This window comes from Solanum lycopersicum, chromosome 11 (genome assembly GCF_036512215.1).
Source record: "Solanum lycopersicum chromosome 11, SLM_r2.1".
Taxonomy (NCBI): Eukaryota; Viridiplantae; Streptophyta; class Magnoliopsida; order Solanales; family Solanaceae; genus Solanum; species Solanum lycopersicum.
In genome coordinates, this window is record NC_090810.1 from 5703161 (window position 1) to 5729754 (window position 26594).

The window sequence follows — 26594 nt, forward strand, 5'->3', positions numbered from 1 at the left end:
CTAAAACTTAGAAATTTTCAAAAAGTTTAAATGAGGGTATAATAATAAAAAAATTTATCCTTTCTTTATTTATCAAATTGGACAAGTAAATAGAAATATCTAAAAGAGAAAATATGGACAAATAAATAATCATTCAGACTTGATAAAAATTATCAATAATACGAATTGCATTATATAACCATCTTTCACCTTATTATTTAAGTTATATTCAATTTCCACAAATTTATATAACTAGTGGTTAATGTAGATATATTAGTCACAACTTGTATATTCCAATTTAGGGGTGATATACTCTAGAGAATTTTCTTGTTTATAAATATCATCACAAATTAAGATTCCAAATCAGAATCTTGATCAATTAGAAGGAGTGATACTTACTTATATTCGATATTTATATAAAATTTGTGTAATTTAATATGTAATATAATCACAATTAAATATTAAAATGATACATATTACTTAATCCACATATTAATTAATTAATCAGATCAGTAAATTACGATATCAACCACTATCTTCTTATGATAACACCAAATTAAACTATGATAATAACTAAGCCAACATAGAAAAAAATAAAAATAAAAACAAAAACTTCTCTTAGGTCCCTCCGCTTTTAAAAAACTTTATAAACACCTCTCCAAAATTAATTCACCTCATTTCTCACCCTAAATATCAACCATATGACAATTTGTAATTTTGTTATTTATTTTATATTCTATCTTTATAGTTCGTTGAGTGCCCTGTGAATTACGTGAAAGTAGGATACTTTAATTTTGAAATTACATATTCGTATTTATTAGCAACAAGACGATTACTCCCTGTACGACACTGAACGGATGAAGCAAATTGTCTCATGGGTTCAAATCTTTGTTGTCTCAACCAAAAATATTCAGAAATTCATCAACCAAATAGTAAAAATAATTCTAGTACTCTTCTTCATCAAGAAAAATCTTTGCACCAATGTTTTTTGGATTCACCAAATTACATAAATAACCCTAAAGTTACTACTAAAAGGATTTATGTATCTTCACCATGTCATGAAGTGAATAATTCCAATTTTTATACACCAAGAATTAGCTTTTCATCACCAGAAGCTATGATGAATAAGGACTTGTTTGGTACTCCAAGAATTAGTTTTTCAGAAAGAGCTAGAAGAATTGAGGAGATTAATATTATTGGTGAAGAAAATGAAGAAGAAGAAGAAGAAGAAGAAAGGTTGATGAATAGAACACAAAGTGGGAAATTGAAGAAGAAAGTTACTTTTAAGTTGCCTCAAGAAAATGATGTTATCATATTTTGTTAACCAAGAAAATCTTTTGAAAAATGATATATATATCAATATGATCTTTTTAAAAGATAAATCTAAAAAAGATAAATCGACGTATTAAAGTTTTCACTTTGCGCAGAAGTCAAAAAAAGCTAGATCACAAAAATTTATGATACGTTAATTAGTCATAGTCTTACCTTACTTTTCTTACCTAAGATTTGAAGTTGTGCGATTATTCCTCTATTTCTTGTTGTTTGTACAATTTATTTTACTAACCAATATGAAACATTTAATATTAACGGCTTTGACTTTGTTAACATACAAAAGAAAATAAAAAATCTTATAACTTAACCTAAAAAGTTAATTCAGAAGAAAGAGAATAATTATTCAAAATCATATAAAAAGACAAGCATATTAATGATTTTTTAAAAATATATAACATCATTTTTCTATTTCATTTCTCATTGAATTACGAAAAAATATATTGTAGGAAATATATTTACTAATTTTTTTTAAAAAAAAAATAATTTTTAGTATAAAAATAATACTACTATTTTTTCATCGCTCATCGAGATGGAAAATTTGTCGAAATAATTATTGAACCAGACATAATATTAGAACCTTCTTGAATTGGGACCTTTGTTTACTTTCTCCGTCTTGTTTTACTTATCCATTTTTGAATTGACACGCATATTAAAAAAGTAATAATGACGTAATTAGTATATTATTTTACCCCTATTAATTATAAAGTGGAGAAAAGTTGTATATTTTTTAAAGGAATTAGTCATTTAATTTAAGGGTTATACTCTCCGTCCAGAAATGTTTGTCATGTTGCGCTTATCAAAAGTCAATTTGACTAATTTTTAAAGTAAATTAGATCACATTAATTCGATAGTTTAAACCAAAAAAAAATAGATATTCTAAAACTATATGAAAAGTATTATAAATTAAAAATGTATTTTTAGCGGCAATTGTCACTTTTATACTTTCTTGATTTGTCAAAATGGACAAGAAATTAAAAAATCTATTTTAAAAAAAGGAGACAAGTAAAAGCAACACAACAAAAAATATTATTAGCGACAATTAATTTTTAAATTACCGTTAAATATGTATTTTTAGCGACAATTGTCACTCTTTGTATATGTACCTAAGCCTTTAGCGATACTGATTCTAATGACACTTAACTAATGTCGATAAAGACTTTAGCACTTTCTATTAATGTCAATATAAAATGTCGCTAAAAATTATTTTTATTATACCGAAAGGAACGGACAGAGTACTATCTATTTTCTTAATTCTTTGCTTAAACCACAAAATAAAATACTTAAAAATATACACCGTTAAAATGTACATCACTCATTGTCACATAAAAATAAAAAAATAAAGAGTAATAAATATTGTCTTTATTTAAATATTGACATAATATAAAGAAGTCTAAATTGTTTTTTATTCGAGAAATGCTCTATTATCAACTTTTTAATCACAAAAATAATTAGAAAAAAAAAATCAAGTAATAAACACAATTATACTCACATATATCCATCAATAAAAAATTATATTCTCATAATGCTAAGATATACATGTTATTATAAAAGATTTTATGGTACAAACTGCAAAAATGAAAAAAAATCAAGGGTTTAATGTTAGGCATGGTAAAAAAATAATTGAGTTATAATGAAAATAACTTTTACTAATGGTGGGTAGTTGAAACAAAAGGTAACTAATAAAAGAAGGTGCGTGTCAGTATATATATATATATATATATGTATATATATATATATATATTGGCTGATTGATTATAAAAAGACAAGATGTATATTTTTCTTTGATTTTCGGCTGATTGATTAAAAAAAGATGAAAAGGAATTGAATTACACTATTAATTTAATTATAATCATTCACTTAATTTGTACCTTTAAATAAATAAATAAATAAAGTTTTATATGAAGTTGTCCCGAATTTTTAAAAAGACATTTAAACTATGCAAGCGTTTTATTACCCTCCTAAATAATTTTGAACTGATATTATTACATCATTTATTGTCCACCTGACATAGATAGTGAATGCACTCCCTTAAAGAACGTGAACAAATAAAAAACAACGAATATAATTTTATTTTTGCAAGTATTTTGCAATCTAAAAAATCATTTTCATCTTAATTGAAGATCCTCACTTTAAATGTCACTTTTTATCACAAATTTATCTCCCCTTTTTACTACTATTAACTTAACTATCTCTTTAATTTAAAACTATATCTAAATATTTATTACATTCGAACAATTTGATAAGCACATTAGATTTCAAGATGATTAATAGGTATTATTTAGTTTTTTTTAATTCAAATTTTAATTAAACTTTTTCATATTTTGGAGAATTATGATTATTTCAAAATTATCATTTCTAGTTTTCAAATTATATGAAAATGAGCTAAATTAATGAGATGATTAGGGAGTATCATATAGTTTTTGTTTTATCCGATTTCAATTAAGTTCTTTCAATTTTCAGAAATTAATTTATTTTTTTAAAATTAAGATTCTAATTTTGGATTTATATGGAAATGAGTAATTAATGACACTTTAAAATTTTAAATTATTTAAGAAGTAATTAATGTTATTATCAAAAATTTAGTAAAGTATAAATAATATTATGAATAAAATTTGATAAAAAAAGAAGAAGAAAAAGAAAAGAAAATAAAAAAAATGGGAGTGAGACTCAATTTGACATGAGGGGTGGGAGGTGAAGAAAAAAAAAGAAAATGGAGAAAGATGGAAGATAAAATGAAATTTAAAATAAATCAAAATTAAAATTCAAAAAGTAAGAGAGTGAAAAAAAAAAGATAAAGGAAAAACTTAAAATGAAAAAAAATATATTTTTAATTAAATTAACACGTGTCATGTATTGATTAGTGTGAATAAACTTGTTTCTTAAAATTTGGGGCTAATCAAAAGATGATATAATAATACCAGTTCATAATTATTTAGTGAGGTAATAAAACATTTACAAAATTAAAGTGTCTTTTTAAAAATTTAATACAACTTTTACTTTGTCTTTTCTTAAAAAAAAAATAGTAGCATGTCCTATTTCTTAGGAAACTACCACGAAACCCCACCTACCCTAAGCATGTGGACTTTTGTTTACTTTTATTTGTAAAAAAAAAAGAATGATCTAATTTAATTTAAAATAAAATTTAAAAAAAAAAAAAATTTAATCTTGTGATTCTAAATTAAAATTATTTTTAATCTTGTGCTCTTAAACATATAACCATTTTATCTAAAAATTTAAGTTGTTAGAGAAACATATTTTTAACCTCTTCGAGGTGAAAGCGATGTTCATGAATTAACTATTCATTTCTAGTCTTAACTTAAAAACATTTTTTTTAGAATGAAGAAATCTTATCTACTTCTTAAATTACTCGATAAACACTAAAAGTTTAGAATTAATACTTTTTTCTCTTAGTATAATTAGTTGAGTTTTAAAATAATAAGTTAAAGTTAAAGGGTGTTTGGATTGATTTAAAAATTAGTCAAATTTATTTATAAGTTTGTTTTTTATTTCTAGAAGTATTTGACAATATAAAAAATAACTTTGAAATAAGTCGAGAAGTACAAAGTCAAAAATGACTTATAATAAATTTAAAATGACTAAAATAAGTCAAAAACCAAAAATAAAATTTCCCTTACTTTTTATTTTCTTAACTTTAAAAATCATTTCAATTCAACTTAAAAACTAATTATTTTTTTAAACTAATCCAAACAAACTCTTAATTTTGTCAACTTTTTGTTTACTCCCCACCTTATTTAAAAAATGAGTTCAACTCCAAAGAGTGTGGATGTACAATATAACATGTGAGTTCATTTAAATTTTAAATAAAGTAATTTTAGAAATACTAAATCACTTTAATAAAAAGAAAATCAATTATAATTATTAATTCACTTGAACTTATTACGCAACTAATTCTTAAAATTTTAAATCATAATCAAAGAGAGAATCAATATAAGTTGATATCATTAAAAATTATTAAATTATATATCCGACTCTCGCCTCAATTAACCGCCTACCCCACCCCGCCCCTTTTGGAGGGAAAAATCCTCATGTTAAATGTTATATTCCAAAGCCCCCCACTCCCCCCCCCTCCAACTAAAAATAGTACTACATATATCTCTTTCTTGTGGGAGTGGGAAAAAAAAGCTCCTTAAAGCTTGTGCCTTTGCTTTTAAGCTTAGTATTAATACTATTATCTCTTTTTCTTTTTTTTTTTAGCCAAAATGGGTGCTAGGATTTTTCTAGTGGTGGCCATTGTTTTCACGGCGGTGGCGACGGTGGTGGTGGCCGGAGCTCCGGTGCATCATGTGGTCGGAGAAGATAGAGGGTGGGACCCATCTACTGATATTACTTCTTGGTACTCTCAAAGAGTTTTTAGAGTTGGTGATAAAATTTGTGAGCTTCTTTCATTCTCATTTCTTTGTATTTTTTTTTTTTTAATTCAATATTTTCGTATGCGTTAGTTCATGAGTTTTGATTAAAATTTTTTTGATTCGATGTATAAACATCTCGTATTAATAAGATTCGAAAAGGCCGCCTCTAATATTATTAGTTCATAGGTTTGCATCTATGGGTGTGAACGTTTTAATAAATAGAGTTATTTGATACTTATTGTATTACTAGTGGAAAGTAATAAATATCTCGTAAAATTAGTGAAAGATTCATGAATATCAATTCTGATATCACGATTTATATAAAAAAATTACTATTTGTAAAATTTATATTTATATAACTTAAGCAATAATGATATTTTTATGTACCTAGAAAACGAAATTAATAACTTGGAAAATAAGGTAATATAAGTAATTTAAATAGATTATTAGATAATTATATAGTTGTAAATCATCATCTAAGTAATAAATTAAATTTTAAATATCGGGAAATGTTAGTTTATGTCAGATAAAAATACTTAAGCATTTAAATATTCTTTGATCTAAGTTTTATATATATAAATTTTTGATATTTTGATTTTAAAAAAAATAAAGAATACAAATAAAAAATTTAAAATCAAGTGAAAAAAATAAAATAAATTTCGTTCTTGTACTTGGAATAATAATAGTTATTATTACAAGGACAATACTCGTGAGTCCCAAAAAAGTAAAGAGACAAATTAGGAAAATTGGCCCATGCTTTGGTTATGTGTAAACATATCTATTATTAAAAAAAAAATTACCACACATTTCTATGATTAATTCGAACATTATTCGTCGAAAAATTATATTATATATATATATATATATATATATATATAAATATTGAATTCTTTTTTATTTTTTTAATTTTAACTTCTTGATTTAATTTTTTTAAAATGAAAATTATGACTCCATTATTTTGTTTTAGAAGAGGTAATTAAGTACTCTCAATGACTTTTGTATTACTTATAGATTTAGAGGGTTTTTTATAACAAATAATTTCTCTAATAACATTTTACTGTAACAGATAAACTTTTTATTATGAAATCGATATTTATTTTGCCACAACTATAAAAGTTTGAACAAGAAACGTAACTATCGAGAGATTTGATTTTATTTCAAAAGTTCATTTAGATTCTGATTAATATATTATTTTGGCAGTAAGACATTAAATGAGATAAATATTAATGAACCTTTAAGATTTTGTATGACAAAAGATTTTCTCTTTTCCTTTATCTATGCCTTAATAGGTTAGGTAAACAAGTAGCATAGTCTTTAATGTTACATGACTACTTAGATATTTGACTCTAATTTCAATTATTATAGATTATTTTCTTGAGATCGTTTTAGAAACTTTTAAATTTAATGTCGGTAGGATTTAAATTCGAGATGTTTTTTTGTTCATTTGTCTAAGTCTTGTTTGATAGAAATAAATTACGCTTACACAAGATATAGTAATACCTGATGGAATAGCTGAAGTGATAGTAAATTGACTTAAACATCATCGTTATCCCAAGCCCAAGAAAATGTTACTAACAATTTTGCATATATTATACGAGTAGGGTTCACCTACTCCACAACTCAGGAGAGTTTAGTGGAGCTGAGAAACGAGGAAGATTTTACATCGTGTGATCTATCGAACCCGATCAAGATGTACACGGATGGTTTAGATACGATCTCTCTTGAAGGAGAAGGAATCCGCTACTTCGTTAGCGGAAACACGGAGAGTTGCAAAAATGGGCTGAAAATACCTGTGAAGATTCAGCCCAAAGAGCAAATTATGGCCCAAAATAATGTTGGATTAATGGCTGTAGCTGATGGGCCTACAGTACCTTCTGCTTCAACAAACTTAAATGGGCTTTCATACATTTTGGCTGTTGGATTATCAATCTGCTTATTGGGCCTTTAGATAAAAATAGCAATTATGGGTTGTCTAAACTTTATTAAGTAGGATAATTTACCACTTTATTTGAACTACTATTGAATATCTTAATTTTGAATTATGATATTGATATATTGTCTTTGTTTTGGCATAATATATTGTTGCCTTATTCAAAGAAATGAATTTTGTTATTTAGATGTATGAGTTATTCAAAAGGGAGTTTCCAAATATCGATAAAAAATAATTTTGATTAGTCATATTTTCAATAATCATATTACCACACAAAAAATTGAGAAAATCTTGAATTTCTATTTTATGACTTTTAAATGTTAAGAAGTATTGTTAATCCCGTAGAGATTATGAGTATCGCTCACAAGTTGATTGCGGTTAGTCAAAAAAAAATTGACTAATTATTTTCCAATAATTCATGGACTAATACATACCAAAAGTTTTATGTGTACCATTCATTAGGTCAATTCAAACAAATCCAAAAAAATTGTGGCACAAATAATCATGTCATTCGTATTTCTAAAAATCTAAACTAATATACGAATCTTCAATTATGTTACCTCTTAATGTTTTTTTAAAAAAGAAGTAAATCTTGAAAACTATGAATATCATTCACTAGGTCTAGATGATTCAACTAACAAATTTCAATCGATCATATTCTCAAAAATTCATGGACTTTAACGTATTACAAACTAAACAATTTCAAATAATACGTGTGCAAATTCAGACCTTTACCATATTACTTATTTTTTCAATAACCAATTTGCACTGCCCGTATTTTCTTTACGCAATTTGATATAAGATAATATAATCTCTGTGATAACCATAATTAAATGATATAACTACATATAATATTTTCTGATTGAACAATCGACTGTAAATGAAAAACTTTGATCATGTCAACCAAAGAACATTTGATTTATCAAAATTATTCCATGTATACATTAACCCTGGTGAAAAAAAAGTCCAAATAACAATTACAATATAAATGTGTTGGATGGGGGCTAATACACAATAATTAGCGCAAATTGTACGTAGCTATCTCTCTATGACGAAAAATTATATCGGCAGAGTATCACTGCGATTTAGTATTCAAGAAATGATCTCCGACACTCAAGAAGACATGTTTTCCCAGAATCACCTCGACTGGAGGCTGATTTTCAATGCACTTGACAGTTATCTGCAAGGTTCACACGATAAAGGTGTCAAGAATCATATCGTTAGCTATGTACAATTCGAGTACACTTTAGAAGACTTATGTGTTGAATTGTACGACCATCTCATCTTAAAAGTTTCAAAAATTTAACAGAGTATTGGTGCAGGCAAGAGTTCCAAGTTAAATTTTCACGGCCATCCAAATAACAGAGAGGATTCAGGCTCATACGCGAGGAGTATAATGAAGTAATTGAGGGAGTGATGTGATAACCAAGTCGAATTTTGTTGACCATCTACACTTTTAGAATAGATGGTCATAGAACTCGGCATTATAAAGGTTTTGTAGTACAAACCTTTCCCTTTCCTTGTTGAAACTCCGATTTGAGGTTATGATGATCCCTCATCAGGAGGTAAGTTCGTAAGCCTTGAGAATACTGTGTGTTTCCTGCAGGATGAAGATGGTTTAGAAACAGAAAACCACCTCGGCATAACTGAAATTTCAGAAACAGGAATCTCAAATTCGACCTCCATATAAAGCAGTGATGGCATCTGCATTGAACACTAGACTTGGTCTTGCTAAGGTGATCACAAAGGACAAGTTTGAGATTCCATGGAAACTGTCTTCATCAATAGTTATCTGCAACTTACAGAACTTGTTAATCGGTGTACAAGAAACTATAGAAATATTTTTTAATAAACTCCATTCTGACCATGAGAGAACATTCAATTGAGCAACTAGCTCTGAATATTAACACTCAGACAACTCGCTAAGACCTACTAACATAACAAGGATAAGGCTTCAGAACTTGCCGCATGTGATGGGATCAGTTCAGCTGGAAGCAAAGGAGATCCAATGGCGTCTTTAATATATGATTCCTGTAACGCCAAATTATTTATTAAAATGGAACGAGTGGACAAACAAAGACACACAAACAAGTTCGGTTTTGGCAATAGAAGCAAGCATGCACTAGCTTTTAAAGAGTGAAGGTGCACTAAGCTACTAAAAAGTAGATAAGAAATTCAAGTGAAAAGAAAAAGATAAGTGGGAATATGGCCTGACTAAGCTCAATATATAAGATAAACCCAAGATTCGATAATCAGATTCAAAATCAACAGAAGCTGTTTCCTGAAGAACATCGAGTTACATGATTATCTTTTTTGGCAGTAAGTGATTAAAGCCCCTTTGGGCTCCAGGATTAATTATTGTCATCACCCTTGAACTTTGCTCTCTGGAGAAAAACCATTTCAATCTCACAAAAACATTAGTATAGTTCGAGCATATGATATTAAGTTTTTAGTCTCTTCATTAATGTCTCCCAATCCCCCCCCCCCCCCCAAAAAAAAATCATCTTTGTTCTCATCCTGCATCAAACACCAGACCCTCGTTCAATGAACTTCCAATTCTCCTACCTTTTACATTCAGAAGTTCTTTTCCCACCACCCTCCTCTATGCTCAATCCATGTCAAACTCTTCCGGCAACCCCCCACCCCTAAGAGTACAACCCTGGACGTAGTCTATGTCTGGAGAGCATACTTGGAAAAAAAGAAAAGAAATTATCAGCAGCTTGTTCTTCTTCCTTTTTCTCTAGCCATTTATTCTCTCTTATATTCCTTTAGTTCCCTATCCACTACTCTTTCCCATTACTCCCCGCTCTTCCATTGCTTTAGTTGATCCCCGTCCCCAAACAACCCACTTCTTTCATGGGCATTACAAAAGGAATGCTCATCTTAGGACATGGAGGGTGTACTTTCCAGTTGCCACCCCCAAATGCATGGGGAAGTATCACAGCCAAAAGACTTGGAGGATCTGGCAATTCTCTAGATCTTCTTCTCTATGTAAAAGGGAAAATTTCACAAAGCCAGGTGCCTAGTAAAATAGAAACCATCAACTAATACTGTGGACAAAATGTACCTGAGACTCCAAAATCTGCTTAGAGACTTTTTCATCATTATCCAAAGACTTGAAGAAGACCTCTACCATGTCAGTGGGTTCAAGCGCTGCTTTCTTTCTCAGCTTCTGGATCCTATTCACAACCTGCAAGCAGAGTTCAGCACCAAAGACATTCATCAGGAATCTCCCAACACAACAGTAACCAATCAAAATACAAGTAAAAGCTCGACTATATCTGCAATTAATCGCATTGAGAATAACTTTAGAGAATACCTCTCGAGCAACTCCAGCCTCAAAGAGTGAATCATCAGTACGCAAATCCAGTATCACTAAAACATCACCTGTATGTGCAAAGAATGAAACAAAAGTATAAGAAATCAGATGAAACGTAAATATTTAAATTTGTGAAGGAGGAGATGCTTACCATCCCCTGCTGCATCCATTTCATCCTCTTTCCTGTTATCAGGACGTTTGAAACCCCTAACAATCTGCAAGTACATTAAGAGTTTGAGTTAGCTATAATAATGATAATAACAACAATAATAATAGCTCAAGCATTTTAATGCAGTGCAAGAGGTGCAAAATAAGCAACAAAATGATTCCCGAGAATTTTGAATATTAAGCTAAGCTAAAAAAAATCTACTTTTTTCAGAACTTAAACTCCGCTTCAAAATAAATATTGAATTTGTCTGTTGTAGCAGCCAAATTCTATTTTTCTGGCAAAGTACAATCCAAATTAATTCTGAAGACAAGAAACAGATTCCTACTTAAAGAGGTCTGACTGAACACAATAACAAAAGGATTCTCTACACATGCAATTCCTTTTCTCCTCCCACCCTTTCCTATCAATTCTCTTTTCCAGCAACTTATGTAGCCCTCTTCAAGCCAAAACAAAAGATAGATATTCACAAACTGGCAGCACTTCTGGGCCACAACTTGCAATTACTAAATAGGGCCAGCATAAATTTGCAGGAACCTTGCTATTCAGCTGCCACCTTTTTCTCATCTCCATACCTGACAGGCAACTGACCTATTATACCCTTTGTACCCAGGGTTCAATAAAGCCAACAGAAGAGAACCAATAACAGAACTGTTCAACTATTTCTGTTCCGACCGACAAATATGAGGAATTTAAAGATGCAAGTAAACATCACCTTGATATCAGTAAGCTTCAAAGCGTGTGAAGCAATAGTAAGTTCTCCTGCTTTCTCAAAAGCAATTATATCTGCGGTTGACATGGCCTTAACTTCTTTGGCAACAACGCCCATCGACTTCCCCAACCTTCTTCCCAACACACTGTGACAAGGGGACCAGCTAACGATGTTAATTAAGAGAACAACAAATGAAGACAAACTTGGCAAATGACATCTAGATCACCTGAAATCTGGTTCTGCGCGCAAAGAAGCATACTTCAACGTGTCATTGCATGGGACCAAAGATTTAATGTTTAGCTCCTCGAGCACATACTGCAACCAAAAGAATCACAAGTATTGTGCTCCGACTTTATCACATTGATATATTACTTAACTAAATTAGAGTAATGAAATAATGTAAATAAAGGATTATAAGATAATATTTTTTTTATAAGGACTATAGAGACAGAAAAGAATAAATAATAGAATAATAGGTTAATTAACACTTCAAAGGAATCAGAATGGAATGTCTGCAAAAAGACAACACTATAACAGACCTCTCTTAATTTGCCCGCAATATCATCAAGGAATTCTGAATCTGGATGTACAACCACCATTTCCCTGAAAGAAGACCAACAAACCAACATGAACTTTTGCCTTTTGTTCTGCAGGGGTTGGGTAAGAGAAAAGTGCAGAGGCTAAACCTGAGTGGAGTTTTAAGAGGTTTGTTGTGACGCTCACGAATGTTTCGTGCAAGGTCAATAAGGGTCATCATCCTATTAACACTCTGCTCAATACGCTCCCATCTCTGAAATGATTTTAAACATGCATGAAACAAACTTGAGGCAGAGAAGAAGGCAAAATCCGGCACCTCATATTTGAAGAACGGAAGAAAAGGTAATATAGGAAATCATATGTACCTGCCCTTCCACTGTAGGATAGCTGCAATAGTGAATGCTCTCCTCTGATCCTTTAGAAACTTTCCGCAAATTTTGGTAAAGAACCTCAGTGAAAAAAGGAGTTAATGGTGCCATAGCTTTACAAGCAGTCAGCAGCACCTATATCAAATAAAGGACCTACTGTGTTAGAGAACCACTGGCAGAACTCCAACTCATTGAAAATACTAACAACAAAAGAAATAAGCTACTTCGTAGTTCGTACAACTTGGAGATGGCACTTACATAGTACAGAGTTGAAAGAGCAGTTCTGCAATCTCCTTCACCAGTACGGCCTTTTAGTCTCTTCCGATTGAACCGCACATAAATATTTGTTAAATTATCAAGAAATTTTAGGAGATATGGAACCACCTGCAAAGAGGATAGATAGACAAAACATTAACACGGATACTAGTTGCAAATTATAGATTTCCTATAACCACACACTTTGGCAAAGAGATCATGTGCTTCAATCTGCTTTTCCATCTTTAACCATAGACGTGAATCTGTGGATCACACATCTCTTGTAACCACAAACTTCGACATAGACCTGTGTGCCTATTTGCCGAGTCTCCAGCTTTAACCATAGAAAAATCTGAGAAGTGTCTCAGCAATGAAATACAAACATGTGGGTATTCTTGTTCAGACATCAGAATTAGGACTCAGCACAAACATTTGTAGGAATCAGGTTTTGAAGACAATTATAGAAGCTCCTAAACTCCCTGTAAACAGTTAAGCACATAAACTACATTTATTATCCGACAAGATTGGAAAACTAACCGTGTACAATCTATAAGCATCCATTTCCTTCCGGACGAAATGCACTAAGCTCTGAGTTGCAGAATTGATCCATTGGTCCAAGACATTCGAAGAACTCTGCAAGGTTTTCTGATCAGAAGGAATGAATGGTCCAAACCCATCAATTTCAAGTCTTTTTGCATTCTGAACAAGGAACCTATATGCATTGTACCATGGCAAGAAAACATCTTTCACCTGCATTGATATAATCATTTCCAAATTAGGAGAAAACTAAAAGTTTTCAAAAAGTAGTAACTAAAATAACTGATTAAAATCATAGAGATGATATGCCAGCGTTGGTAAAGGATACACTTACGACAGCAAAAACTCCCTCTTTCTTAAAGCGCAGAGGTTCAGCACGGACAACGGGGGAGTTTATCAGATATAAACGCAATGCATCCTGCACAACAAACATAAGTAGTTATAGCCTTTCACCATAACTCGTCAATCAGAAGACTGGAGCACTTCATGTAACAATTGAGTAAATGAAGAAGCTCGTGATTGGCACAACTTACAGCTCCATAATCATTGATAACTTCTGATGGTTGAGGATAGTTCTTTAATCGTTTACTCATCTTCTTCCCATCCTCAGCCAGGACAAGACCATTGCAAATGAGGTTTCTAAAAGCAGGTTTCCCAAAAAGGGCGGTAGAAAGGACCATAAGGGTGTAGAACCTGCAATACATAAGAACCTTATAGAATCCACTGTTTGAATTTTGGATCTTCTGTGACTTGGAATACATGAAAAGAACTAAGCTCGCAGACCATAATCAGAATATAGAGAACATATTCAGAACATACCATCCACGAGTTTGATCAAGACCTTCTGCCACAAAATGACCAGGGAAATTGTTCTCAAAGAGCTCAACATTCTCAAAAGGATAGTGGATATAAGCATAAGGCATTGACCCACTCTCAAACCAGCAATCAAATACCTGGAGAAGTACGGCAAATACTTCTGTCAAAAAGCAGAACATAAAATTGAAAGAGAGGATTGAAAGGTACAAGTTCATTATAAAAGTTCAAAAAGAGGGGGTTAAATGTGGAGACTTCGTTAAACCATTAGGCCTGGAGTGCTTAACAATCACTTCAGTTTTATAGGTAGAATACTTCAGAGCTAATACTTTGAATTCATCTTGTAAAACATTTTTAATGTACTAGTTCCTAAAAAAAGAATTCAAGTTCACATAAGTGGAACAGTGCACGTATCAACCCTCAACAGGCAGACAGACAAAAAATTAAAAAATGGAGAAAAACTTGGAAGTGGCAGTCCGAGGCAGCGGAAACCTAAATGTTTCAAGTACGTATTCATTATTGCTCTCTTGACAACTAAAAACTTCTCTAAGAATAAACAAATAACACTGAGAATGTAGACGATTCCGGCAGCAAAAGGAAATAATGACACTTCATTGAAATAGAGACCAGTGTCTCATTTTTTCTAACATACAGCCCTGAAGCAACATTTATGATCTTATCCAAGTCAATATCAAATATTCATCAGGTTTAACACGAGAAGCAGCATTTCAGCAGACAAAATCAGCATTAAAAATCCTACAATAAATTTAAATGGACTCTTTTCTTGATAAGGTAAATTCAAACGGACTATTAAAATGTTTTCCTAACTAAATTTGTCCTTCCCAACGATTGGCAAATATGTGAAATCCTTCATTAATCCAAAAGAAAAAAGAACCATCAATTTGCAAACTGATTCAACCTCTTTAAGCTGAAGCAAATAACATGAAAATATAACTGTGAGATATACTTTTGGATGATAAATGCAATATCAATGCTGTGGCAGCCTACTATTCAATGACAGATTAACTGGTCTTACATCCTCCACACGTCGAAGAACGCCAAATTCAGCCCCCCGCCTGGATGGGATAGTAATGTGATCAATGTAGTGACGATGCAAGTCTGTCACCTGCAAATTGAGCAACCGGAAACCATTGAAGTTAATTGTCCTGAATAAATAGAACTTAATACTTCTCTTTTAAAAAAACAAAAAAAACTTAAGACTGCAAGGAACCCAGCAAGAGGATTATTGGAGAATAAAATGCTACATTGGAGGCTAAGATTTTTCTAACAGCTCTTAAAGCTTTTCAAGGCTGTTCTATCGTATTTTAAGTTTGAACGTAAATAGCAGTCCTCTACAACATGGGTACTTTATGAGGTCTAGGTATATATAAACTAAACATGAGGTTTCTAGTTTGTTTTTGTATTAGATACTCTATTCTTCAAGAAAGATGGTTTCATCTCTTTGCATGTCTTCTTTCTGTTTACTTCACTACTTCATTTGTGTTCCTTCCGGTTATATATCCTTTGTTTCCAAATGATATACATAGACCTCTTTCTTAGCTATCTGATGCACAATAATGGCATAATGTCTTTATGAAACATACAGAAAACAGCAAACATGAAATTATTTATAAATAACAGGGCTGGAAACACCAATGTGAACTTTATGCAGACGTACTTTTTTTTTTAAAATGGTAACTTTGTCTATTCCTCAAAAGTCAGTACACTGATCTGCATTTACAACATGTACTTCAAATTCTACTCTCTTTAACTAAATTGAGTCTAGTACATCAATTAAGGAGATAGTAGTATCATTTGAGTATAATTGATTGCACCAAAAACATAATAGCATAAGACAATTTACTTTGACTTTTTGCATACTATTCTCAACACTATCGAAAGCTCTAGAGTTCCTTTTCTTCCATATTGCCCACCATATGATAGCTGGGACAATTCTACATCAATAATGCAGACGTAATTTAAATAAAGGAAAATGGAAACTTCAAAGAAAAATTCAACTTACGATAAAACTGAGTCACATGCAAGAGCTTATGACATATCAAAATCAAAGAATGAATCCTCGGAGAAAGATGATAAAATACTTTTAAAAAACAGTAATTTCTCTTTAATTTCTCTTGAAATTGAAGGAAGTGAGTATCATTAAGAGGCTAGTTAATACACAAAAAGAGAATTTTAAATTTATCACCAACATAGAATTTGAAATGAAGGTAAAACCTTAGCACCAGAGAGCTTTTCCAGTTTGTCGATGGAGTCCATAACAATTGTTTCCACGCCATCCTCACTAGCCCACACAGGAAGAGGAGTACCCCAGAACCTACTTCGGCTAACAGCCCAGTCTCTAGCATTTTCTAACCAATTGTGGAAGCGTTTTTCCTGTAATAAAGTAACACAAAATAAAATGAAGACCGGATGAATTACTGGGTTATGTAAAGACAACTTATAAATTCCAACAATCATGATATGTTTGATGAAACAGAAGGCAGTTAGTTACTATTCATATTCAGCAAAGCTTCAATAAAAGTACATGAAACCTAATTCACAGCCTCACAGAACTCATACCTGGAAAAGCAACTGTGCTTCAACAAAAGTGAATGACAGCTAATATCTCCACTAAAGTAGGATATTACTGACAAATACCAGGCTCAGCAGTGTAGTAGTACATCATGTAGGACTATGGAATGTGGTGTTTAGAAACTTAATTTTACTGAATTTAAAATGCGGAGGTGTGGGAAATGCTTTACAATGGTGCCACAGAGCATAAGCCCAACAAAACTTTACTCCCTCCGGTCCATTTAACTTGTCGTGTTTTCCTTTTGCACACCCCTTGAGAAAACATTAACTAAAAGGGTAATTTGACTAGATTAACCTCATTTATCATTAGATATTAATTTAATACTACTTTTTTTTCACCACATTAATTGAGCACGGATAAAGGTGGAAACTTAACTATATCTTAATTTCTAAACTGACAACCATTTTGGACTACTTATATTAGAGTAATATTTTAAGACAGGAACATTTTACAATCTCAAATACACTAGCATGATCTGCCCCACACTATTGCGGCAACGCCCAAGGTGAGCCCCAATTCCTCTTTTGTAACATTGATTTTTCTGATATGATATATCACTACATTATGAAATGTGTATTTCTCTAAATTCCTAAAGGTCTAACTTCATTTGAGGATTGTTCCAGGGGGAGCTTTGATCAGTAAGCATTTTGTAGTGAACTCCACTAACACCTCAAAAAAAGTGAAAACAGGGAGATCAATATGGAGTTAATTAAAAGGCTTCTTCGGGGGTAAGCCAGCAGCTAGCATGTGCATGGAGTAACAATGGATAATGTCTGACAATACATGGAGTGTAACCAACACAAACCAACGTAACAAAACAAATCAGCAAATCGCGCAAGTATAAATTACTGTGAACACAATATGTTTTCAATTATGACAACAAAAAAGATGACTACAGAAAGGAGATAGTAATTAACCTTGACAAAATCAGGAACCCAGTAGGTTTGCTTATTGTTCTCTAGCAATTGATCCTTAATCTTTTCAACCATAATAAACCTGTCCACACCAACAACAAATCATCCCAAATTATTTTTTAATACAGAAATCAATGGATGTATGATGGCATAGGAGAAGATAAGCATTATTGGTTATTAAAAGATAAAATAAACATTATTAAACAAATGAAAAGAATATTAAAAGAAACGACTTATCAAAGTAAAATATGCATGTCAGGTGCTAATAAAATCCATTTTTGTCGTGCTCTTTCTCGTCTATTGATCTTTCCATTAGTCAGAAAAAGACTCCCCCCTTCTCTCACTTGCATTGCAAGAATAATGATTGTATAAGACAAATGTGTTTTGCATTACAACGTCCTATTTTTCCTTCAAAAAGGTAAAGTTTGAAAGTCAAATTTCCCTCATTTACTTCCCTTTGAAGCAACATATTGACCCTTGTTATCCAGATCAATTCGCCTCAAACTAAATTAAACACCGTTAAAATATATGGTTTATATATTAGTTCATTATGGCGTACTTAAACAGCTCTAAATGCAAGCAACTGCTATATTAATTCTGTTATCTCAACGTGTGAATTATGATTGGCACCTTTTAGTGTAATAGTCTAACAGATTTAGTTTTCCTTCTAGATGTTAGCTTTTCCCTTGATAGTAATCTCCTGAGTGGATGTAGGACAGTTCAGTACTCCTCCAGAGACTAAAGTTCAGATGAGCTACCACAATCAACTAAAAGGAGAGGTTTAGCCGCTACCACCAACATTCAATGACAGTCAAAACTTATATTAGAGAACTTTAACTATAGAAGAATAGACAGACCTTCTAGGATATCAATATTACATTTGAAAAGAAACTATATACCTGATAAAATATTGATTGATGATTCTACAGAAGAAGATCTTATTTAAATACTGCTATAAGAGGAAAAAACTCAACAAGGACATGGGTTTTTATGTGGATAGTTATCTACTAACTAAAAAAGGATGTGTTCCTATATTATTTGGCTAACATCAAGGTTACGGAACGATTGCTGATAACCAGAGAGTGCAATACATAAAATCAGGAATCAACACCAGCTGGACTTTTTTTGAGAAAGATCCTTAAGAAAACCAATCTCAGCTACTTAACATCCGAACCAACAAGCTGTGGCAGATTGGTAAGTATTCCTACATCATTTACTAGAGGTCTCGGGTTCGAGCCCTGTTGGGTATGGAATCGCCTTTGTTAGGGATCAGTTTAATCCTTGTATGGGACTTCCGCCGGGCACCAATATGGGTACCAGACACTAGGTAGGAAACTAAAAATAAATATAAAAACATTCGCTATGATACACTCAATATATGTAATCCGAAGTGAGATTATCAAAAGAGAAAATGGAGAAAAAGTAAGAGTACAAGGAGAAAATGCAAAAGAAGCTGATTCTCATTCCAAAAGGCCATAATCTCAGAGGACTAGATAAATACAGAAGAATAACACAACAGAAAAATAAAGGATAGAAACATCGAGTGATGCATGGAATGATCGAAGTATGTTACCAACTAGGAACTGCTCTGTAAATCAGAGGTGTATCAGATCTCCAGCAAAAAGGGTAAGAATGCATGAACTTTCCAGATTTAACAAGCCATCCTTTATCCTGAACCAAACAAAAGTATCTTAAAGCATGGATATTGACCATAACTAAATAAACGACCATGAGTTTATAAAACCATACACAAACACAATCCCTCGCTCAGATTGAGGAAAAGCTACCTACAAGCTCTTTGATGGGCCTTTTCAGCCACTTTTATTCAGAAATATTGTGCCACAAAAAGTAGAAGACTCTTACCTTCACAGCTTGAGTGATATCATTATCTGCATCCTTTACATACTTTTCTCTGAAATCAGTAATCCTATCCGTAAAGCGGCCATTATCATCGACCGCCACAACCAGGGTCTCCCCCTACAGAAAGAAAAATCAAAACAAGTCAATTTCATTGGAGCTCAAGGTCACATATCATTAAACACAATAAATACAAAGATTGATTTAGTCAAACACTTGGAGAAAAGGCTTGCAGTCACAATATATGCCACTTAATTTGCAAAGAATGACCAAGAAAAATGTCATAATACACAATGTACTTCCATTGGCAAGAAAACCATGATTCCATGAAAATCCAGATATTATTAGATAATTTGTAGAGCCAGAAGAGACAGTGAAGATTGATCTCCTCATGTATATAGTGGTCAGTATTAAGGGAGAGAAATGCCAAATTTCATGAAGATAGGTCCAACTCCATTCACAACGTCAAATGGAATTATATTGTATCTTTAACATGTTTGGTGTAAAGAGCTATGTATAGAAGATATTGAACAGATAATAGATCTGATAGGGAGTCTTTAATTTTAATTTTTTTGTGGTGGCCGCATATCCTCAATGCTGAAGAATACAAATTTACCCGTTTCATAAAAAAATAAGGGGTAAAAAAGACCATCAAAAGGCCAAAGTAAACAAGCACAATCAGCTCCTAATATTTTCACAAGCTACCAAGACATCATTCCAGTATATTTTCCAAGGAAGAAAGGGTGATCCCAAGTCAGATATTGCATCAGAAAGTAAAAGTGATAAACTCATGCAGGTCCTAACACTAGTATGAATGTATTATACAGCCAAAAGAAAGCATATAAGTTCCACAGCATATATACATATACAGACAATGTCACATGTTTTCTATTACAGAATATAGGATTAATTGCAAGAATACTTTGAAGTTCCGTACTCCAACCTTATTAATTATGTTGTTTGCGATGCAAACACGATAATCATCCTCACCAAAGGCAGGAGCACAATGAACAATTCCAGTCCCACTGTCAGAAGTCACATAATCATCCGCAACGACTCTGAATGCTGAATCAGAAAAATCCTTGAAGTAATCGAATAGTGGAATGTACCTGCATTGAATATCTATATAAGCTTTCTGGATAAAATATCTACAAGTTAACCTTGAAAGTCAATACTGGCACAGAAAGTTAAGTTCACCACTGATCAAATTGTTAGTCTCATGCAAAAGAAAAAATTTTAATTGTGGGAAGGGATCATCCAAAAAATGACCACACGCATTGGTACTTAAAACACAGAAGAACAAACTGAGTCATGCTGATACTTCTATAAAATTTATCTTACTTATCAACCCCAAAACAAAAAAAAGTCCAGATAAAAGAGAATGTCCAAAAGTTCCACAGCTACATGGTTAAAATCATATGAAAGCCGACATTCTAGGTCCAAGAAGGTTAAAGAGAATCTTTGAATGTACGAGGATACATAATACACGCAATGCCTATAAGCCCTTCCACTACCCATATCTTCTCTGTTTTCCTGCCTCTACGTTTCTAGCTAAAATAAAGTGAACTATGACATGCCCCACAAAAATGTATACTTAGCAGACCACCTAACCGCCCAATCAATCAATCATCATCCAACCACCAAAATAGAGAGATGGTAGTTGGGGTCCAATGTGGAGGAGGGTAAGCATGCCATTTTGCCTCTTGTAAGATACAGATAACCGCTAATAATGTTCATCACCTTCCAAACTCTCCCATTTATTCCAAGAAAAAGGACAGCAAAAGGGAATAAGGAACTGTAACTAGTGGACAGGATCCTAATATCAGATATTAGACACAGACTGAGAATCACACATCCTAACATGCCTAAAGCCAGTTCATTGAAAATTTCTTTGATAATCACATCATTTGACAGTAGAGTTCAATTCTTAAACAAAACACTTGCATATCATTTCTTCATGTAAAAGAAATGATCCATTTGACGTCCCTTGTTTTTGACACTTAGCTCTCTTAGGATCTTTCTTTTCTTTTCATATTTTAGGGTTAAGGTTAATTTCCTAATTAGACAAGTCCAACATTACAAGCAAAAAAAAAAAAAAACTTGGGATCATACCCAAAGAAGACATCCCTGTAAGAGGAGGTAGAGAGGTGTGAAGTCACACCTGCTTGTTACACAAATGATAAGAACCAAATACATCCGTAGAGTCAACAATCTATCAAATTTCAATGTGCTGGCAAGCGTCAAAGATTGATCTTTCAAGGAGATCGTTCGAATAATTCAAGTTGTAGCTGATAAAATCATTAAACAAGTTCAACATAAACAAAACAAAACAAAAAACTGAGACAAATTACCAATGAAGCTTTTACTTACAATGTGAAGCATGAGTTGGTCAGGTATGAAGTAGTATACAAGGTAGAAAACATGTAAATCAAGTGAACCTCAAATTAGAATGTAAAGATGAGGGGTTCACTTCCATCAACTTCCACTTAAGATACTAGCTACCATATTGTAAATGACAAGAAAAAAACGTTTTGCAGCATATGAAGTGACAAAGTTGAAAATGAAAATTGCTCACTTCTTCCCCACTAGGGACGACCCAGGAAATTTATCCAACACTTCATAAGTTTCGACATTCTGTGATTTACCACCAGAAGGCTTTGTCTTAGAATTTGGGATTTGAGTGTCAGCAGCAGGTCCATTTGGAGCGACCTTTTTGGCTTTCTCAACTGGTAGCTCAGCCAATCGAGATTCCGCCACTACATAGATCTTCCCGTTGAATTTATTGCGAACCTGATTACATAACCAAATCAACATTAACAAACTCAGTTTAGAGTAAATATACCAGATTTACACGCATGTTCCATACCAATAAAGAAATATGATACATGTTATAAATCTAATCCTGAGAGATGCAACTCCAATTAAATGGTTGTCATGTAATGTACAATTTGATTAAATATAATGAACAGTTAATACATCTCAGAACAGGAAATTAACAAAACTGAAGACCTTTGGCTTATAACAATACTAACTACATTAGAAGCACTATAATAAGTTCAAGTAACAACAAGCCCTTCAGACTCCGAAAGTAATGTCAATCCAATTAAAGCAACAATAACTCAAATTTCAATCCATAAGTTTTACTAAAGGACTAACCTTGACGTATACAAAATTGGCGTTGACACAAAGAGCAAGATTACTTGGAAGGGTCCAAGGAGTAGTAGTCCATGCAACAAAGGATGCACCCTCAGGATCATCAACTATAGGGAATGAAACCATGATTTCGGGGTCGCTTACTTCCTGCACCAGACCCAAAAAGGAAAATAACTTTTTGAACTTTGTGATGAAGGAGAAAACAATTGCACTTTGAGCGCTGCTAAATGATTTCCATTACAGACCTTGTAATTTGAATTAGCTTCAAAATTGGATAATGGAGTCTTCAAACCAGTACTATAAGGCATAACCTGCAAAAAAATCAGGAAAAGAGTAAAAATTTCTTTTAAACCCAACTACACTACTGTTTCTTTCAAACCCAACTACACTGGCGTGAGCCCATCTGGTCCAATATAGGTGGAGAAGTTTGTCTGACACTCAAATGAGTTCAAGCATGCTGGCTGGTAGATTGATAAAGGTAGCAACAAGCCCAGACAGGCAGATCATAGGGGGGAAAAGGAGATTTTCCTCAATCTTAATACTCATTTTTCAATTTTATTTTATTTTATTTTTGAGAAAGGTTACAGTATTACAATTATTTAGCACAAAGGTTGTGATGATAGCCATATAATATTCAATAAATTGTTCTTTTTAGATTTTATTTTTTGGGTAAAAAAAAAGATACTAGAACAAGCATCATCCTTAATTACACTGTTGTTTTTTTCAAACCAACAATACTATTGTATCTGGCAAGTGAAACCCATATGAGTTTGAGCTTGCCGCCTAATGGGTAAATTAAGGTAACCTTTTTAAATAAAAAAGGTTAAGAGTGTTATAAATTTTCAGCATAAAAATCTTGATGAATTGATTTTTCTTTAGATTTTATTAAGAAGCACACATCAAGCATCATATTGAATTACACCATAAATTCAAGAACAAGAAAAAAGGATAAACCTTTATAAATAAGTTCCTTCTAAAACAACTAGACTAATTTGAGCCTGTCTGTTCCAATCATGGTGGACAAACTTATCCGGCACTCGCATGAGCTTAAGCATGCTGGCTGGTGGATTAATTGGGGGAACCCATAGAGACAGCTAATAGCCATACAACACTTGAAGAACTATTTGTTAATTAATTAAAAAGCATATTACTACTGTTACAATCCTCAAAAAAAAAGCATACTATTTTATAATTAAACTATTGGAATCAGCCTCTCTCTACCTCTGAGTTAAGGGTAAAGTCTGTATCCTGTGTAACTATTGTCATACTACTTTTTAATTAAGCATCAGCTTGAATTACACAACAAGTTGAATAATAAGAAAAAAGGACAAATCTTGAAGCCTCTATAACCAAGACCCTTTAGAAACAACTAAACTGCTGTTTCTTTTACCCAGCTACATACACTACAGTTTCCTTCAAACCCCAACTACACTGATCTGCGCCCATATGGAATGGTGGACAAATTCATCCGGCACTCACATGAACTTAAGCATGCTGGCTGGTGGATTAATTGGGGAACCTTTTTCTCAGCACAAAGACTCAATGAACTGTTTTTTTTTAACAAAAAAACGAGAAAACTTGAAACTTCATAAATAAGACCCTCATGAAGCAACTAAACTACTGTTTCTTTTACCCATCTACACTACTATTGCACTTGTATGAGCTTAAACATCCTGGCTGTGCCTTCTTCTCAGCACAAAGACTACTGCTGAAAGCCCTGTAATACTCAAAGAACTGAATTTTTAAGTTTAAGTAAAAAGCATACTACTTTCTAATAAAACATTAACTTGAATTATACATAATGCTCGTGAACTGTTCTTTTAGTTGAGTAAAAGGCATACTACTTCGTAAATTAACATCAGCTTGAATTATACAACAAGTTGAAGAACAAGAAAAAAAGGAGAAACCTTGAAGCCTCTATAAACAAGACCCTTTTCATGCAGCTTAGCAAAAACCCACCAAAGACTCTCCATATACTTCAAATCCATAGTCTTATACCCATTCTGAAAATCAATCCATCTCCCCATTCTCACCACAGTTTTTTCCCATTCTCCAACATACCTTGTCACAATAGCTCTACATTCCTCATTATACTTATCAATCCCCATTTCAATCACTTGTTGTTTAGTCTTAATCTGAAGTTTCTCATCAATTTCATGTTCAACTGGTAATCCATGACAATCCCACCCAAATCTTCGGGTCACATGATGACCCGTCATTGATTGATACCTGGTCACAATATCTTTGATTGTACCTGCTAATATGTGGCCGTAATGAGGTAAACCTGTTGCAAATGGAGGACCATCGTAGAAAATGTATTCGGGTTGATTTTTTGTCTTTTCGAGCTGGTTTTCGAATGCTTTGACTTCTTCCCACCATTGAAGGATTTTTTCTTCTTGATTTGGGAAAGAGAAATCTTTGCCTTCACATACATCTTCCATTGATGTGGAGTGGAGAGGAGAGAAAGATAGAATCGGCGTGGAGAGATGTAAAAAAATTCCTAGGGTTTAAGAGCTACACTGATAGAGTGAGGAAGAAGAAGGGGGTTACCACAATAATGTTTACTTTTCTTTTCTTTTCTTTTTTTTTTTTACGGGTTGATAACCACGTTGAATTTCGACTAATTTAAATTCATATTATACGTGATAAAAAAGCTACTTATTAAAGATTTTTTTGTCATGACTCACTAGTATTATGTTCAGATTCACTTTTATTGATATTCATTAATTTTAGTATTATTAAAATTTAATAGCTAAAGATATGTTATTTATTTTTGAAGAAAAAAGGACTATAATTTATGTCTTTTTCTAGCTATAACAACTTTCATATATAGTAAGTACAAAATTTATATTTATATGTTATCGCAAAGTTTGTATAATTGCGCTCCATAGCAAATATAAATATATATAATCCGTTATACATATACAAAGAAACCAATTGTATAATTTGATATACATATACAAAAGAAAGCAATTGTATGCAAAACAATTGTATAATTTGTGTATGTATAAGACGAGAAAGAGAAAAGGCCAAGAAAATTGGGTAGGGAAATATTTGTATTGTATACTTATAAGTGAAATAGGATGAAGATATATGTATTTCACAAGTGAATATACAATTTTCCCTCGCTTTATACAAATAGAAACACAATTTATACATGTCATTTCTGTTTTGTATAAGCGATAGAGGCGATGGTGGCGAGCTAGATCTGGGAAAGTGGCGAGGGAAATCTGGAAGAGGAAACGAAAAAATATATTATATACAAATTTTTCTCGCTTTATACAGAAACACATTTTATACACTTGTGTTTGTATAAAAATGAAAGGGAGCGAGCGAGAGATGGAGCGAGCGAGAGATGGAGCGAGAGAGGAGAGTGGCAGGCGAAAGTTTGAGGGAGAGAGGTGACTGGCGAACAGTTTGCTACAGGACACGATTAAATCAGTGTGGTTATAACATTTAATTTGATTTATTAGTTTGCCATTATATATAATTTTCCCTTTATATATGGTTTTTACTTTTTTTATTTATAAATTGATACAGTTTTAATTACAATTGAACTAAATAAGGAAAATGTGTTAATTGCTTAGGTTGATATGAGTATTTTGTATTTAAATTGATATATTTCTTTATAAAACTTAATGTATTAATATATCAAGGATACATGTATTTATTAAAACTTAGTGTATTAATATAATCAATAAGGTAAAGTATAACAATTTCGTATATGAACATGACAATTTGAGAAATGGGTACGCTATT

The 26594-nt window shown here is 32.2% G+C and overlaps 2 protein-coding genes across 3 annotated transcripts; one reads left to right on the forward strand and one right to left on the reverse strand.

The window, feature by feature from the left end:
* The first annotated feature begins 5398 nt into the window (after positions 1–5398).
* Positions 5399–7797, forward strand: LOC101253552 (mavicyanin-like). The gene is made up of 2 exons (XM_004250208.5): positions 5399–5703; positions 7283–7797. The coding sequence occupies exons 1-2, from the start codon at positions 5532–5534 to the stop codon at positions 7627–7629; spliced, it is 519 nt and encodes a 172-aa protein (XP_004250256.1). The 5' UTR covers positions 5399–5531; the 3' UTR covers positions 7630–7797.
* Positions 7798–8488: 691 nt separating this feature from the next.
* Positions 8489–25447, reverse strand: LOC101253854 (isoleucine--tRNA ligase, cytoplasmic). Of its 2 annotated transcripts, none has more exons than XM_004250209.5 (27): positions 24743–25447; positions 23081–23146; positions 22839–22982; positions 22258–22472; positions 20626–20791; positions 19689–19802; positions 19399–19496; positions 17829–17907; positions 16554–16712; positions 15355–15444; positions 14325–14458; positions 14039–14198; positions 13840–13923; positions 13506–13718; positions 12972–13097; positions 12711–12848; positions 12495–12598; positions 12348–12411; positions 12035–12123; positions 11812–11953; positions 11082–11145; positions 10931–10998; positions 10679–10801; positions 9577–9642; positions 9292–9403; positions 9120–9211; positions 8489–8791 (listed from the first exon to the last, which is right to left on the reverse strand). In XM_004250209.5, the coding sequence occupies exons 1-27, from the start codon at positions 25274–25276 to the stop codon at positions 8687–8689; spliced, it is 3549 nt and encodes a 1182-aa protein (XP_004250257.1). In that variant the 5' UTR covers positions 25277–25447; the 3' UTR covers positions 8489–8686. The 2 variants fall into 2 exon arrangements, with proteins under 2 accessions (XP_004250257.1, XP_069147762.1); XM_069291661.1 differs by lacking the exon at positions 24743–25447 and adding an exon at positions 24169–24181.
* Between the last annotated feature and the right edge of the window lie 1147 nt (positions 25448–26594).